Raw genomic sequence first — 17,127 nt, forward strand, 5'->3', positions numbered from 1 at the left:
ATCCTCCAGTTTTGGTACAAACAGTACATTTTGGGCTAGTCCAGAGTGGTTTTAATTTAATTTTCTGCTCCCAAACCATTAGATAATTGTGGTCTAAATCATTGTTTCTTAAACTATGTGACATGTGTGTGGTGGGTCACCTCATGATTGAGAATAAAATTTCCAAGTTTGTCCAACTATAAATTCTGAGTCAAATGATAGGCCACACACGTACCATTTATTGTATTAGTATGTGAAACAACAGCGTTGACACCTCATTGGCAGATTTTGTTTTTGTAGCACCAAAATATAATGTGTTACCCCACCTTCCATTTCACAACCTTTTAAACAGTCAGCATAAGAAGACTGACCGCAAAGGCATGTATAAGAAGGAGGAAGAGAGAGAAGGAAATGTCAGAGGAGATTGCGAGGTGAACAGATAAAACCACTAGATTCAAATGTAGTAGTGACAATGACAGATGTAGAACAAGAAGGTGACAATTTTCAGGGTGTTATGAAAGACAAGTAAATTGGGTGGGAGTATGTATAGTGTGATGGCAATGTTGTACACTAAATGCAGCTTCAGTGATCATGAACTTGGGGCCTCATTGTTTGGAGTTATGGCGTACATTGAATCTACATCTGTAGCAGAGGTGCAAAGAAGATTTTGCATTAAGGTTAATGTTCCTTGGCGAGGAAGGATTCTTTCTCATCATACTTATTTTAAAGTAGTTCGATAAATGGCCAACAATTGTTAGTGTAAAGGATGTGTTTATTGGACCACTGACACTTCTTAGAATATCAGATACTATCATGGATGAGACAAGCTGTAGATTTTCCGCACATTATCAGTCAGTTGAGTCAAACATTTCAAACTGGACTGTTCGCTGAAATCTTCATCTAGATTTATTCTTTCATCCATTTAAAATAAAAATAATGTAAGTGTTTTAAAATAAGCTTTTTTAGTTTTGTTTTACTTGGTATTATCCCTAGCGGTGATATACCACATAAATCTATTCCCTGTTTTGAATGATAATAATTGTTTGTTTTAAGCCCTAGGTGCTCTCTGTGTAAAGATTACACATTCTTCCTGTGTGCACATGAGTTTCCTCCATGTGCTTCAGTTTCCTCCCACAGTCCAAAGACAAGCAAATGAGGTTGACTGCTGGTTCTAAATTGGCCCTAGTGTGTGTGTATCTAGCAATGGACTGGTGCCTTATCAAGGGGTTGTTCCTGCCTTGTGCCCTATGCTTGGTGGTATAGGCATCAGCTGTCTGCAGCCTTGCTCAGAGTTAAGTGGAGGGGGTGTTCGGATTCAGCGGGTTGGAAAATGGATGGATGGATGGATATATATTTCTCTTCTGGTTCGTCCTGCTTCCAGTAGGCCCTCCCACACGCAGCCGACACGGCATTTCTCAATTCCTATTCGTCCTCTTCCATGTCAGGCACTATTACTGGCCTGCTGAGCGTAATACAGTTCACTTTCATATGTAATCCTGCTTGGCCAGAAATTCTACATGCACACTGCGTCTTTCAAGAAGTACTTATTTCTTCTTGATTTCTGAATTCCTTTCTCACAGTGTTCCGCTCCTATTCTAACAGTTTATAGTTTTTAATATATTTTGCTTCTGGCTAGTTGTGCTACTACACTGTATGAAATGCACTGATAGAAAACTGTGGTCAGGCCCAAGATGCATTGAATGGATCATCTTTCAGCTGGCCTGAGAGCACAATGGAATTCCCCAGGAGGGGCTGAAGGTATGATGACACTGCCAGTTACCCTTGACATTTTGCCTCTTTGACATTTATCAGGATGAGTGGAGTGAAAATGATGATGATTGAAAACATAGTTTGAATGTTTATTATTTATGGAGAAAAGTTTTCTTTGATAATTATGAAGAATTTTAGCCAAGGCATCCTTTATTGATAAAAAAAAACAACAAGAAAGACCTGGAGTGGATTTCTATAATTAAAGAATGAAAATGTAAGTATTGTACAACAGAAGAGAGATTAAGAATAGATGTTTGTAGGGTGCACCATGATCAGTAGAGAATATGGAGTATAATAGAGGTCAACTTAAAAATACTTTGTGTTGAAAATTAAGAAGGCATTAGGTAAGGCAGGAAAAGCACATGAGTGGGTACAAGTTGAAATTTGCTGAAAGCACTGGCAAAGAGTTGGAGTTCTGGGTGGTAGAGTGGATGAGAGCAGTAGGGAATGAGATCCCAGACAACTAGAGAATAGGTTATTTATAGATGAGGAAGATTAACTAAACTCAAAATCGGGTCGGACAGTCCAGTAAAAGGAGCTCAAGATGAAAATTAGAAAAAGTTAATATTCTTGATAGCAGTCCACAAAACATTTTAATGCCTAAACTGTATAGTGTGCAGTTATTGGTTTCCAGGATATAAAAATTACACATAATTGCTAGTTAAAGATTATGAGGGGAGATGCTAGGTATATTACAGTACAACAGGGGTTGAGCTCTGTGGAAAGAATGAGCTAAATGTTTTCAACTTATTAAGGAGCAGCAAGACAGAATAGCCTTCCATTAATACAGATAAAAAAGTTAGAGGAAATGAAAACCAGTATCATGTATTTACAGGTCTGTAGAAGGCCTGCAATAGAGTCCCAAAGAAAGTAGGGTTCTGGGGCCTCATGTATAACGCCGTTTGTAGAACTCGCACTATAACATGGCGTAAGCACAAAAGCGGAAATGTTCGTACGCACAAAAAAATCCAGATGCATAAATCTGGACACATCCACATTCTTTCACTACATACTGTATATCCCGGTCAGTGTGAAAAGTAACGCATGTGCACACACCTGCTGTCCCGCCCCAACTCCTCCCAGAATTATGCCTCTTTGAATATGCAAATCAATATAAATAGCCCTTATAGTGCTTTGAGTGCTGAGAAAAGTGCTATATAAATGTAATGAATTATTATTATTATTAAGCTCAGCCTTCTGTAAAAAGACAATGGCAAAAGCACGAGGGAAAATAGAAGAATTTCAGCAAATACCAAGTGGAGGCAAGGAAAAACGTACTGTCTCTTCCAAACGTACTAACCCCCAATTCCTGTCGTTCCTTTTCTTTCTCCAAATACCCAATCGCCACACAATCAGCTCTGTAATAGACGTTAAGCCATCTGTAAGCTTAGAATGCCGATTCTTCAAAACTTTTAAGGAACATTGAAATATCTTTGTAGTACATGTTTAATTATTCTATCCATCTATCCTTCCAGTGTCGCAGCAGCACCAGCAAGAATACAGCGCGAGGCAGAAACAATCCGTGAACGGAGCGCCAGCTCCTCGCTATCACTACGGCACCGTGTCCTCACGTTTAATTATTAACAATATAGATTATGTAAATGAAGTTAGTTTTATCTGTATAATATAATAAACATATATATGTGCTTATAAGTACAAACAGTTCTACAAGGAGCACTTGATGGACTGATCGAGTGCGTTTATAGTTCTTGGGATGAAACTGTTTCTGAACCGCGAGGTCCATACAGGAAAGGCTTTGAAGTGTTTGCCGTGTGAGAGCTGTTCAATAGACCGCATGGCTGAGGCAACGTGTGCTTGATGCTGTATACCGATAATTCTCTTTCTGATCAGCTGCTGTAGATCTGTGATTCCCCACCCAGATATAGTGATATAAATACTCCAAGTGGTGCAGTGAGAGTAATATGGAAAAAGATGATCCGCTGTGGCAACCCCTAACATGAGCAGCTGAAAGAAGAAACAAAAGGTGCAGTGAGAGTAACAATGCTAAAGCAGCTATGTTATTTGGAATACTTTGGCTATTCCCTGGACCATTATATTGTTACAGGTTAATTACAATCAGATGCCTTAAACTAATAAACAATATGCATTTAGTTTCAGTGTATATGATAAAGCCGCATCAGGGATGTGGATCTAAGAAAGGATAACCACACTGGAACAGTAACATTGCTTTGATGCTGGGTGCCACCAGTTTGCAAAATCGAGCAGAAAACTTGCGTACTCCAGGGTTGGAGCTACCGTGAAAATGTGCGTGGCTTTACGCCATGTTTTGGTTTTATACATCGCGATTTGAGCGTGGAAACGTTCGTACACAACATTTTTGTGCGTACGCACCATTTTATACATGAGGCCCCTGGTGTCTAAGGAAGTGGAAAGGTCAAGAAAAGTTGTTATGATTGGTAGAAATGATGTATAATCTGTAAAGAGTGCAAACTACAATATTTAAACATTTGTGTGTCTCAGTAGATTTACATAAAGGGTTGGCTTGTTAACCCTTTCTTCTTTGTCCTGTTGGTAGATGTTTTTAGTGACACTACCTGAGGGGTGAATTCTGAGAATAGTTATGGCTGATGTTCTTGTGATAATGGCATAGGCAGAGGAAGACTTAAAGAGATTAATCTGTGAATATATTTTTATGCAGGTGTTGATAATGATGACTGCTGTTTTGTGTTGGTTCCTGTTCATGCTCATTGTACCAGGGTTTTTTTTTTTTTTATCTCAGTTCGCCATGAAATTATTGAATAGAAACACATGTTGAATAGTGACCATCGGTTGAAAAGATTAAAATCCTGCACAAGGTTAAGTAATTGATAAGGAATACTTGACAAAAAATATTTTTTCTATACCTTTATTGTAAAAGTTCTGTATTTCCATATAGTAGTCCAGGTTCTGCTCAGCACAGTCTGAGAAAAAATCCAGGTACCTCTACTGGCAATAGATTATTTATGCAATGCTAGATTTACTTAGTATTGTTGGACATGAGTTAGGCCTTGGGTAGGCTATTCAGACCTGCCGTTAATTCAAGCTCGCATTCATCTTGCAGGAAGGATCGTGTAACTGTTGCAGAGCGGGAAGCACAAGAACAACGGAAGAAGGAGCTGGAGGCAGAAGCAAAGAAGCAGGCAGAGGAACGTAGACGGTATACATTGAAAATAGTTGAGGAAGAAGCCAAAAAGGAGTTTGAGGAGAACCGCCGTACATTAGCTGCACTTGAAGCGCTTGACACTGATGGAGAAAATGAAGAAGAGGAGTATGAAGCTTGGAAGGTTCGTGAGCTGAAACGTATTAAAAGGGATCGTGAAACTCGAGAAATGTAAGTTTTGTCAGATACATTGTCGCAGTTACTGCTGAATTTTACGGCCACAGTTGTGATGCTTGTTTTGTTAATATTGTTCTTACCAATTACCTATAGGATGGAGCGTGAGAAGGCAGAGATTGAAAGGTTCCATAATCTAACTGAGGAAGAACGCAGAGCTGAGCTAAGATCCAATGGTAAAGTCATCAGCAACAAAGCTACAAAGGGGAAATATAAATTTCTACAGAAGTACTACCACAGAGGGGCATTCTTCATGGTAAGCAATTAAAGCATCCAACAGAATTTTCATTTATATGAATCTGAGTAAGAAGAACTAACAATGGTGTAATTTTATTAAGAAATAAATATTTTATCTCTTCTGTTTTTTTCAAAATCAGTCAAACATTATTATCCTTTTTTTAAACATATAAGCTAGACTTCTTAATAGCCAGTTACTCCTATCACAAAGTTAATGTATCTGTAATCTGTACAAACGATAGTAATAACCATAAAGCCCCACAAGAAGTTACAGGTTCGAAGCATTTTTTCAGTAGTAGTATTACTATATTCAGATCAAAGAAAGGTTTTAATTACTGTTTCATTGATACTTGTACACTTCTTCTTGAATGTTGTCCTAATACAAAACAAAAGTGTGTGATCCTGTTTAAAATATGTTTTAATAAACATGGATGTAGCCAGATTTTTAGGTATCAGGCTTGCTGATATCTCCGTCCTTTGTCACATGACCAGTAAGATGCCCTCCTGGTAGGAATCTGTTAGTCACTCCTGGTCACTTTCAACTTTGAGTTGTGCAAAATGCAATACTGCTTTTGGCATTCTTGCCTTCTCTGCAGAGTGCAGTTTGCTTTCTGAATGAAAAATGCCTTGCATTGTTTGGACCTTTCTCAAGAATAAGCTATAAAGACATGCAACTCAATTTTGAAATGTACAATGTTGCAACTGCTCATTACTTGAGATCATGATATGAAAAATGGAAAAGAATTAACATAAAATAGCACAGCACATTGTACAAATCCACTTTCAGAGAGGTCTTTATGCAAACTAATAGTATTTGCAGTTATGGGCCCTAATTAATATAATACTTTAAACGAAAAAAGTTCTGAAGTAGTAATTGTTTGAGCTCAGGTTTACAAATAGGTATTTAAGTATGATTGTGTATTCCTCATGCCCTAAAATTTAAAGAATAACATTTAGTATTTCTTGTCAGAGTGAAACAGAGTAAGAAATATGTTTGACTTTTGCATTTTTATTAATGCAACAGTTCAATGAATTCTGTATAATTTTAATTTTAGGATGAAGAGCAAGATGTCTACAAAAGAGACTTCAGTGCACCAACATTGGAAGACCATTTCAACAAGACAATCCTACCTAAAGTTATGCAGGTAGGTTGAATAACCATGATAGTACCTGCCACCTGTTAAGCATTATGTCATTTATAGCAGAAGGAACTTAATTCAACATTATATTCTTAAGCACCAAAATTAATATAGAAATTTAAATAGTATTACTCAGAAATTAGTTGACATTTATTAGGGAATGTTTCTCTTTGAACACTTTTATGTTTTGTTCAATAGGAAAATCACTCATTTAATGTTTTATGTAAGAAGAATTCCTCTGCTATAGTTTGTATCAAGCACATCTTTGATGTCCTCAACGCTTTGCTAACATGAGCTATAAATGACTACTGTCCCTCAACTTTTATGCGCTTACGCGAGGGGCAGCCTACCCACTAGTTCTGTCTACATTACGAACGTTTTTCTTTCTTTTCTTATAGCATATAGTTTCTACTTGACCATTTGTCTACTACGTGTGGAGTGCTTTTGTTTAAGTTTACTATGGATTTTAGCAAATTGTGCTTGTGAAAATTTCACGAGAATAAAAGCGTTAATGAAATGATGATGAGGAAGAGAAGAACATCACGTTATAGTAAGAAAGGAGATTATTTTAATAAGTAGAGACTTGTGAGAAGACTCAGTATTACAATAGTCACATATTAGTATGGGATGTTATTATAGTCACAACAGCATGAATATTTACACTACAAAGTGTAACATGAACAGGTTAACAGAACATATTGGATAAGACGGGAAATTCAGGGCACATGTAAGTATGTATGAAGTGTGACCTTCAGGTAATGTAGTATACCGACGCCTATAATAATTATCGGAAAATGCAATTTGTTGCATAAATGTTATTGTCAGCGAAAATATTCCCCTGTGTGTAACCCTCAAATACCTGTATGTTTAACCCGAGTTTTGATGTATCTCTGGCCATGGGTAAAAACGGTGCCTGGCAAGTAAACTCCAATGTTATGAAACGTTTATTCTTGTGACTTGGTGATAGTCATACAATATGCTAAATGAACAGATAATTGCCAATGCCATAATATAAAGGGGATATCTTGTTTTGAGTCATCAGTGTTATGGAATCCCTGTAGTTTTTCTGTTGTAATGTTTTTTGTTGTCTGGCAGTTTGCCGCTGCTCTTCAGAAAGGTTGTGTGTATATTTTGTTTTTCGTTCACTGTCTAGGTGCAAGACTTGCTGCTGATCATCATCGGATAATGTTGCTCAGTGGTTTGTCATATGTTGTCTTTGTTGTTCTAAGGCATCTTGCCTGTGCTGGTTGGTCTGGCGTGGTGTAGATGTTTCTGCTTCTGTGCGTCAGTCTGAATATGTAGGCCAGAGAGAACATTTCTGTCGGTCGCAGCTAGGCTGTATGGGCCTTTTCATTTTACTGGGAGGCTTACGTTGAAGTGAATGAAAAAGGAAGTGTAAAATGGTATTGTCATAATGCAGTTTCTGTCAGTAGCAAAGTATACACCGAATAAACAGTCAAATACCACAGTTGATAATTGGTCACATTGAAAAATTGAAGACTTGAAGATAAGCCTAAGACCAAAACTCTGGCAGGAGCACTGATTCCTTGCTGCTGTTGTGGAGGGATATAGTAGTTGTGGCAGCCGTTGTTTATATCGAGCACAGATGGACACAAGTGAAATAAAATAAGGATATATCTTTTTTTACAATGCAAGTGAGAGGCAGGAACTTTGTTTACATGAAAGAAGAGCTACTCGCACTCCGAAGTTGTGCTGGTTGCATCTCATTCTGGAAGAACTGAGGCACAGATATCGGGCTGGTGCTAATGTAGGCAAAATTTGAGATCAAACGCAGGAAATATAAACCATCTATTCCATCGATGGTAATGGGGAATGTAAACTCACTGGTCAACAAGACAGATGAGCTTGAAGCACTTGTTAAAACCCATCAGGTCTATCAGGAGTGCAGTTTGTTGTGTCTGACTGAGATGTGGCTAACCAATAACTTTCCCGATGCTAGCCTGGACATTCTGGGGTTCACAATCGTAAGAGTCAAAAGGGATGCTAAATGCTGTGGAAAAAGCAAAGGTGCAGGACTTGTACTGTTTATTAACATCAGATGGCGTAACCCGGAGCATGTAACATTTAAGGAAACAATCTGCTGTCAAGACATTGAACTGGGTGGTGGGTGTCTGTCCATACTACCTGCATGGAATTTTGTAGTTGTTGTTTACTTTCCTCCATGGGTAACCAACCATGCAAGGATTGCAAGGATAGTATGTGACATCATAGTCGCAACCATCTCGAGGCTCCAGATGCAACACCCAGAGGCTTTCATTCCCATTTCTGCCGACTTCAATCACATTACACTGGACTCGACTCTGACTTCCTTCATTCGGTATGTTGATTGTCCTACCAGGAAGGATTGACCTTCTGTATGCAAATGTGATGGATGCTTACCAAGAAACTCCCCTCCCCCAACTGGGTAAATCTGGCTATAATCTTGTTTACCAACGATAACCCATAACTACGTGTCCGTTCAGGAAATGGTCTTCTGAAGCTGAAAATGCTCTTATGGACAGTTTTGAGTCAAGTGACTGGAGTGTTCTGCAGGAACCACATGGAGAGGATATTGAGGGGATTATAAACTTCTGTACAGACACTGTTGTTCCTGTTATAACTGTGTGCTGCTTTGCTAATAATAAGCCCTGAATTACCAGTGATGTTCAAGGCCTTTTTAACAACAAGAAGAAGAGAGCTTTCAAAAACAAGGAACAGGCACAGGTGAGGAGTATACAGAAGAAGCTTAAGGTTTGAATAAGAGAGGCTAAGGAGTCCTACAGGAAGAAGGTAGAGTACAAGCTGCAGCAAAATAACATCAGGGAGGTGTGGGATGGTATGAAGACCATCACAGGCTACAAGCAAAGGACCAGGTGGAAAGAGAAAATGAGTTGAATCTCTTTTACAACTGGTTTGACTGCCCTGCTTCTGCCTTAACTGCTGCTAACTCACTGGCCATCACCCCCGCCATTATAGCTGCTCATCCACCTCACCAACATAGCAGCATGTTAAAGTGCTAACAGCTCCCCTGCCTCTCTGCCCCGTTTCTCACACCGCCACTGCTGACATTGTTCGAGGAGAACTGAGGGTGCTTTGTCCTAGGAAGGCAGCTAGCCCACGTAAGGTGTGCAGAAGACTTCCAAGGGCATGTGCTGCTGAGATGGCAACCCACATTCCTGGTGGGTTTCCACATTGTGCTCCAGTTTCCTTCCAAGGACATGCAGGGATTTGGTGATGCTAAAATGACACTAGTTTATGTGTGTGCTTATATTCACCTTGCATTGAGCTGATGCTCTGTCCAGGGATTGTTTCTGCCTCACGTGTCCTGGGAATTTATTGGATGTTTCGGGCAATTTGCAACACAGTGAAGCCACCTGGTGGAATCCTCCAGATTTACATAAAGTATGCACGCAAGTATAAACGGTACACTTCTTGCATAGCAGTAGCGTCCGCAGGTCATCATATGAAGTATAAATGTAGCCTAACCCTTCCCAACAGGTGCAGGGGGTGGTTGAGTTCTGGGCATGATGCTGCTTCTCTGCTTATAACTATATTAGCCGTTTTAGCTATGTATGTACATCTGACATCTCACTTTTTGGTCACTACTGTGTAAAGCTTTGCAGAGCAATGTCACTTTAAACATGTTACCCTGTCAGCTTAAACCATGTCACTTTGTTTTATTTTATTTTACTTTACTGTCACTTTAGTATCTGTCACATTAATATTATGCACCACCTGTCACTTTGGTAGCATAGTATTATTTGCACAATTCCCGTTGCTTTGGGAATATTGTTTGCACCAGCTTGTGACTGCATTATTTGTATAGTATTTGTTATTTGTACTGTGTGTAATTAAATGTATGTATTTAACTTGGTATAATTCTTGGCTGCTGTTTCTTAAATTTCTCTTGGGATCAACAAAGTATCTATCTATCCATCCATCTATGATCATTAGTTGCAACCGACAGGTCTGACATGGCTAATTGTTTTCAATTCTCACTTTTTTTCTAAATTAGCTTCTATATGCTAGTTCTATGCCTATAGTTAACATGTAATGCTAATGTACTTTATTTGCAAAACTGTAAGCTTTTCTGTCTACTGAAGTCTTTGCTGTCTCAATTTTTAATGATAACTACAGAATATGCTGTCAGTTGATATTTGAGATGATTACTTGCTTATCCCACATTTGTTGTCATAGTGTAATTTTTTTGCAATGTTTAGTATTTGAAATATCCAGGTTGCTATAGTGATATGAATTATTAGTGTAACTAGGGGGCTCCGCCCCCTGCTCGCTTCGCTCGCCAACCCTTGGCGTTGGGGCATGACAAAGAGTGAGATGTATGAATTAGATATAGAATAGTGTGCAGGTTTGGATGATGCCTATTTTTTGGACATAATATAGTGCGTTTTGTTAACCACATATGCGAAAGCAGTATGGGCCATTGCCTTTTGGTGGCCTAATATGTACTCCGGTAGATGCAAAAGCAAATGAACTATTGTAGGATCTAATGCAGTTCATAAAGTTTTTACTTTCAGGCACATCGTTAGTTAGAAGCTTCTGTAGATATTCAGGATATGAATGTAAAGGAGGCAGTCTAATCTGCCCCTTTTGACAACAACGTGTAAATTCATTATTTGTATTGCCAGTTGTTTCTTCTGGGAAGTTAAGTGAATGACAATGATTGCAAATGACATTCATTAATCCCAATGAATTTTCCTCAATAGTGGACTCATTATTGAATGCGTTGTCTGGCGTTGATGTCCGCGACGGGCATGTTTTGCTTGTGGCGTTTGAGTGCCGCGTTGTTGCATGTCCATTATTTGTGACGCGCTATTTTGTAGTTTTAATTGATTCGCCTCCGCTTTGCCAAAAGTCCGTTTCAGTCTACGTCGTGCATTGTTTGTATTGAGCCTTGTCCGTTTTTGTATGTCGGTCAGTTGAGCTTTCTGCTTTTGGAGTCTTGCTTGCTTGTTTTCTGGCAGGTTATATGCGCATTGTACACGTTTTCGTTCATTTATTCTGTCTATTCGCTCCCTTTTTTGTATGTCTGAGACGCGAGCTCTTTCTTTTGAAATCGTGCTTGTTTTGATGCAGCACTTTGAGACGCGCGCTGTATGCGTCTACGTTCATTGTGTCTGTCCATTTGGGCACGTCTCTGTAACGGGGTTACTTGAGCGTTGCGTTTTTTGATCCGAGACATTTTTTCTCCCGGAGTTTCCGAAGCACGTTGTATGCGCCCCCGTGTATTTTGTTGTTTCATTCGTGTTCGTGTGTTTGGTCCCGTTATCCGATCCGAATCGTTTTGTACCCGTGACCGTGTATTCAGGACTTGTTTGTTCCTCAGCGTGCGAAATATGGTTAAGTAATAAGGAGGATCGCACTCACTGTTAATATGGAGCCTTTTCTGCAGTTGAACGGTTAATAGTGCTTTATTGTAAGGAGATCCACCTATGCTGCCTAGTGTGAAGGTGTTGAGATGACGTATGTTTAATATGGACGTTTCCTTTAGATATGTGGCTTTGGGTGTCACTTCTTATTGATGTGTGGGGGGGGGGGGGGGGGGGGGGTGAGGATTGTTGTTGCTCGAGCGTCTTCTTTCTTTTTGTGTTCCAGGGGCTTGTTGAATCCCCCTCTTTGTGTGTCCCATCTGTTGCTTGTAGGGTGTGTGGGGTGGTTTTGTGTTCTTTTTTTTTTGTGTTCCATGGGCTTGTTAAATCCCCCTCTTGGTGTGTGTCCCATCCGGTGCCTGTAGGGGTGGGGGGGGGTGCCTTGCTGTTGTGCGCGAGTGTCTTCTTTTTTTTTGTGTGCTAGTTTCGTGTGCAATGGGTTTCGTGCTTTACCTGCGTTTGACTACTTTTTTCTGTGCCTTTTCCTTTTTTCTGTGCTCGCGCCGCCTCATTTCTTTGACTCCTTTTTTCTGTGCTCACTCCTTTTTTTCTGTGGTCTTGTCCGCCTCTCGCGGCCCCTCATTTCTTGGGGCGCCTGAGCAGTACGTCTTTTTGCGGCTACAGCCCATGGCCGGATGTCCCTGCGTCCATCCGGTTTAGCATTCTCGGTTAGTAATATGGATAGGATGAGAGACTTTTTAATAACAGTCTAATATGGCAGACTTTTTATTGATTTTTGAATTGTAATTAGCGTAGTGCACATCCATTAATAAAAATGTTTTCATAAGTCAACACAAAGCACTTTGCAGTTCATGAAGGGCCCATTGTGCTAGAAGTATACGATATTGCAGTTTGAAACCATTGTGGCTGCTGTGTTGTGCTGGAATTAAACATCATCTTTCCTTTTAATCCCCAATTTTTTGGTCTGTATATTCTGCGTATACTTTCCAATGCACAGCATAGATATTTACTAATTTAATTTATTGTTCTAAAGTAACTCAGTTATACTTTTACTTGAGTATTTTTCCAAGGATACTTTTTCACTTTTACTTGAATAGTTTCCACGTTGGTTTTAATTCACTTAGTTTTACTTAAATACATTTTTTCTATTTAGTAATACTTAGGAGGTTTTTTTTTTTACTTTCTCATATAAAAAGTTATAGAGAAAGTATTGTAATCGTCCAAAAATTCGATGTCAAGATTTTGATGAATCTTGACTTTTGAGACCTCACTGACCTTCACATATATGAAGTATATGGAAAGTATTGGAGTCCTCCAAAAATTCCATTTTGAGATTTTGATAAATCTCAACGTTTTTTTGAGTCCAAAAATACCATTTTTGGAATTGTGTGTGTATTTAAACACGAGTACGCTTTCACTTAGGTCAACCAAATTTTGCACACAAGTATTAGGTACAAAATGTAGATCAACTTTTGGGCAGTTTCCGCTAACTGGAAGTGGTACTTTACCTTTTATTCATGCAGCTGCAGAGTCCGATTTAGTCAACTTTACTTTTATAATAGTTGTTCAATATATTAATTTGATTTGATTTGTTGTTGATGGTTTTTTAATGTACATAATTTAAAAATATCATCATTGTCTTGCGGTTTACTTCTCAAATATCCATCTCCATATCTGAGTATACAAGAAAGTCTAGGGTTTTTTTTTGTATTGTTTCCATTTCTGTTACTTTGTTATATCTCTAACATACAGTATTCAATCTTTATTTGCAAAATGTAATCATATTAAAAATTTTAAGTTCTGTTTATTCTTGTAAAGCACACTTGCATTTAAAAGTCTGCGCCACTCTAAACATGTGCAATCACAGTTAAAATAAAATACTAAAAATTATGCATTAACATTTATTTGTCTGACACCTTTATCCAAGGCAACTTACAACATTTATGATACAGCTGGTTACATTTCTTTTGGTTTTCCAATTGGAGCACAGGTGGGTCATGTGACTTGCTCATGCTCACACCGTTATGAATCCATCAGTAAATTACAACCGAGGAAATTCACTGAGCTCCTTGTCCTAACGTGCATACTGGTTACATTAAAGCACAATAGAGACTGGCTATTTAAATCTGGTTCAAAAAGTAACAAGTGTATTTTATTTAGTCAGGTTTCCGTAATGCCAAAATAGATAACAGAAAATGTTGTCCTTGTGCATAAAATTAAAGTCTTATTCCAAACCTATAGATGAAATTTATTTGTAGGTATAAGATTAAAATTGTCAATAATTTTCTTCTGCCTGTATACAGAAAATTCAATGAAATTCAGGTTTAAAGCAAAGCTACTTGTAAAAGAGAAGTGTGTAGCCTCATGGCGAGTATGCAGTACTTCCCCAGGACACTAGTGAACAGGTAACTCAGCAGACATAGGGAATTCCAAGACCTTTGATCAGTACATGGCAATGTCGACTGGGAAAATTCCTGCTAGATAGCAACACCAAGACAAGGCCAAGCACACTTAGAGTACCTTAAAACAGGTGTTGGGGCCTGGAGATATAGGAATACCTGTAATTGCCAGAAGGACCTGCCGGGAGACTGACTCGGTACTTGACGTATTTCCAAGTTGACGGTTAAAACTTCTTTGAAGCTATTAGCCCACTGAGTATGCAATCGAAAAGTGAGCATGAGTTAGAGAGACTAGAAAGATGAAAGGGTAAGCTATTTTGATACAAGTGTGGTACATTGATTGGGGCAATTTGAAGATATTTTTGTTACTGTATGTGTTAAACAGGAGCATTCATTATGTTTAAATCTGTGGAATACTTGCCATATATTTACTATAACATAAACATGAACTGTTATGATTTAGTCAGTTTGCTTGGAATAACAGATCTAAATTTAATTTCTTTTCTATTTTTTTTTTTTTTTTTTAGGTCAAGAACTTTGGGCGATCTGGCCGCACAAAGTACACTCATCTGGTGGATCAGGACACTACTTCCTTTGACTCTGCCTGGGCTCAAGAAACTGCACAGAACAGTAAATTCTTCAAACAAAAAGCAGGAGGAGTGAGAGATGTATTTGAGAGACCTTCTGTGAAGAAAAGAAAAACCTGAGAAATATTTAATAATTATTGATTTAGTGATGGTGCATCTCACTAGCATCACTGAACTTTACTTGATTCACCATGGTATAACTTCCTAACCTTTAGTGCTTTACATTTAAAACAACTGTGGATAACATAGGGAGAAATTGGTAGATTCAAGATTAGTTCATCAAGTTAAGACCGAACAGGACAAGTTGAAGAAAATAAGCTTTTCGAATTGAAGCTTTTGTCCTTAGAACAAATTCTTCTTTTGCTTTTCAACCCTTTTTATTTTTTGTATTTATAAGTCAGGTTGTATTGTGTTTTTTAAATTGTTTTGTGATTGAGATATTATAATAGTTTATGGGAATTAAATCGATTTGTCAAAAGATATGCAATTTCTTTTTCTGTATCCTTTATACAATATTCAGTTCACGTTTTGCCTTACATTGTGTGTAGCATTAGAAATCTTATGTAGTTTTTTTTTATCTCAGCGAAGAATAAAAAAGGAAATAATTTGGATGTGGAATTCTGTGTGCCACAAATAATAAAAAAATAATAGAGCCATTAAACTGTACACCAGTGTTCATGGTTTAATGTTAAAATGATAATATTCAGTAGCCTCTCAGATGATGGATTGCAGGCTTGCATTTTTTGATTACACTGCAGGCCTTGAACTGTCTCATTATCAGGAGGCCATTGATGTCTGTCACAGGCAGTCATGTCATATATTTCATGTGCCATGTTGAGCCATATGCAAGTTGACTAATACACAGTTTGTCAACTATAAAAAATCTTTGTTTTTAAACTTGTAGAATATTGTGTGGATGTTTTTGGTTAATAGTACAAAAATAATAAAATGTGCAAAAAAACAAAGTTAATTGATGAAAAGCTAAATTTAAATAAAAACTAAATTCAGAAAATTGTGAAAATAAAAAAAAATAGGATGAAAGACTGTAAAAAAAAAAAAAGAAACAAATTTTAAAACTAGAAAATCACTGGTTTAGTCCGTCCATCTGTTTTCTACACCCACTTATCCAGAGCAGAGTCTGGGTGAAACAGGAGCCTATCCCAGCATGTCTAATTATGACCTGCATTTGTAACACTAACTCCACACCCAGGGGAGTGTTCCACAAAGCACACTTGCCAAGGAAGCCTTGATTAAATCGAGAAGCTGGGCTTACAGGGCTGGTTTCAGTGCCACCAAAGAAAATTGGGGCAAGTCATACTTGGTCACTGTGGTGACAACGCATCAGGGTTCCAGCCTAAAGATGAAGCTTAGTGTTGTGTTGTGGATTAAGAGTGCATGAAATTCACGATTGATTAGAAACAAAATCCCAGAGAGAGGTTCTGAGGACATTTTTTTAAGCCTATCTTATGTTGCTAGGTTCTTGTTTAAATTACTTTTGTAGACCCCCGTAACCCTGTGGTTAGGATATAGTGGGTTGGATAATGGATGGATGTTCATTACAAAATTGTAAAATATTTTAATGTATAGTTTAGGCTGTACATGCTAAGAATTACTAATATATGACATTTATAATCCATGTCGTTTATGTCAAGGTACAACTGGCACCAAGCGCCAAAATGGATCCTTTGCTTTCCTACATGGCTCTTTTTGGTGGTTCACTAGCCTGAAAAAGACTGCTTGTCATTGCTGCTATAGTTGGCATTCTGTTTATGATTTTACAGGCTTGATATTTTTATAGGCTTCCCTGCTGCTGGCTCTGAATCTGCTCATTGACATCATGGAATGCCACTCATACCTGGCTATTGCAACTTGTCAACACCATTAATACATTAAAAATACAAAATGATTTATTATTGAGCATCTGCCACTAAAAAGGAAATGCTCATTATAAACATTAGCGAGTATGATTGCACAGTAATTTTCATAGATATGTTTGTGGTTCCATTCAATGCATGAAAAGTCAGTTTGCTTTCACCAACATGGCGTGATAATCCGATGAATGAGGGAGCTTGGATTGTCCATAACAAATATTGTTAAAGGATAATAGACAAGTAATAGGAAATGACGCACATTTGCACATCTCAGTTGTGGATTTGGTTACATCTGAGAATGTCTGGATTGGAACTCCACATTTCTGTATCCTCTTGTGTGTGCACAAATAGTTATGTATTCAATGCTTGAAGACCTCTGTGAATCATTTTGCAAGTATGCTGATCAGATTCACACACCAACAAGTCAGATTAACCGTTGACTAATCCTAGTCTGTGCATTTGC

The 17,127-nt window shown here is 38.2% G+C and overlaps 1 protein-coding gene across 1 annotated transcript in view; it reads left to right on the forward strand.

The window, feature by feature from the left end:
• mfap1 (microfibril associated protein 1) overlaps positions 1 to 15,372 on the forward strand; it is a 33,747-nt gene extending 18,375 nt beyond the window's left edge. The window contains exons 5-8 of the mRNA XM_028822882.2: positions 4,811 to 5,080; positions 5,180 to 5,339; positions 6,376 to 6,465; positions 14,734 to 15,372. Of these exons, the coding sequence (XP_028678715.1) occupies positions 4,811 to 5,080; positions 5,180 to 5,339; positions 6,376 to 6,465; positions 14,734 to 14,913 (700 nt within the window). The 3' untranslated portion in view covers positions 14,914 to 15,372. The remainder of the gene's footprint in view (positions 1 to 4,810; positions 5,081 to 5,179; positions 5,340 to 6,375; positions 6,466 to 14,733) is intronic.
• The last annotated feature ends 1,755 nt before the right edge of the window (positions 15,373 to 17,127 follow it).

The sequence above is a fragment of the Erpetoichthys calabaricus genome, chromosome 17, assembly GCF_900747795.2.
Source record: "Erpetoichthys calabaricus chromosome 17, fErpCal1.3, whole genome shotgun sequence".
In the NCBI taxonomy this organism is placed as follows: Eukaryota; Metazoa; Chordata; class Cladistia; order Polypteriformes; family Polypteridae; genus Erpetoichthys; species Erpetoichthys calabaricus.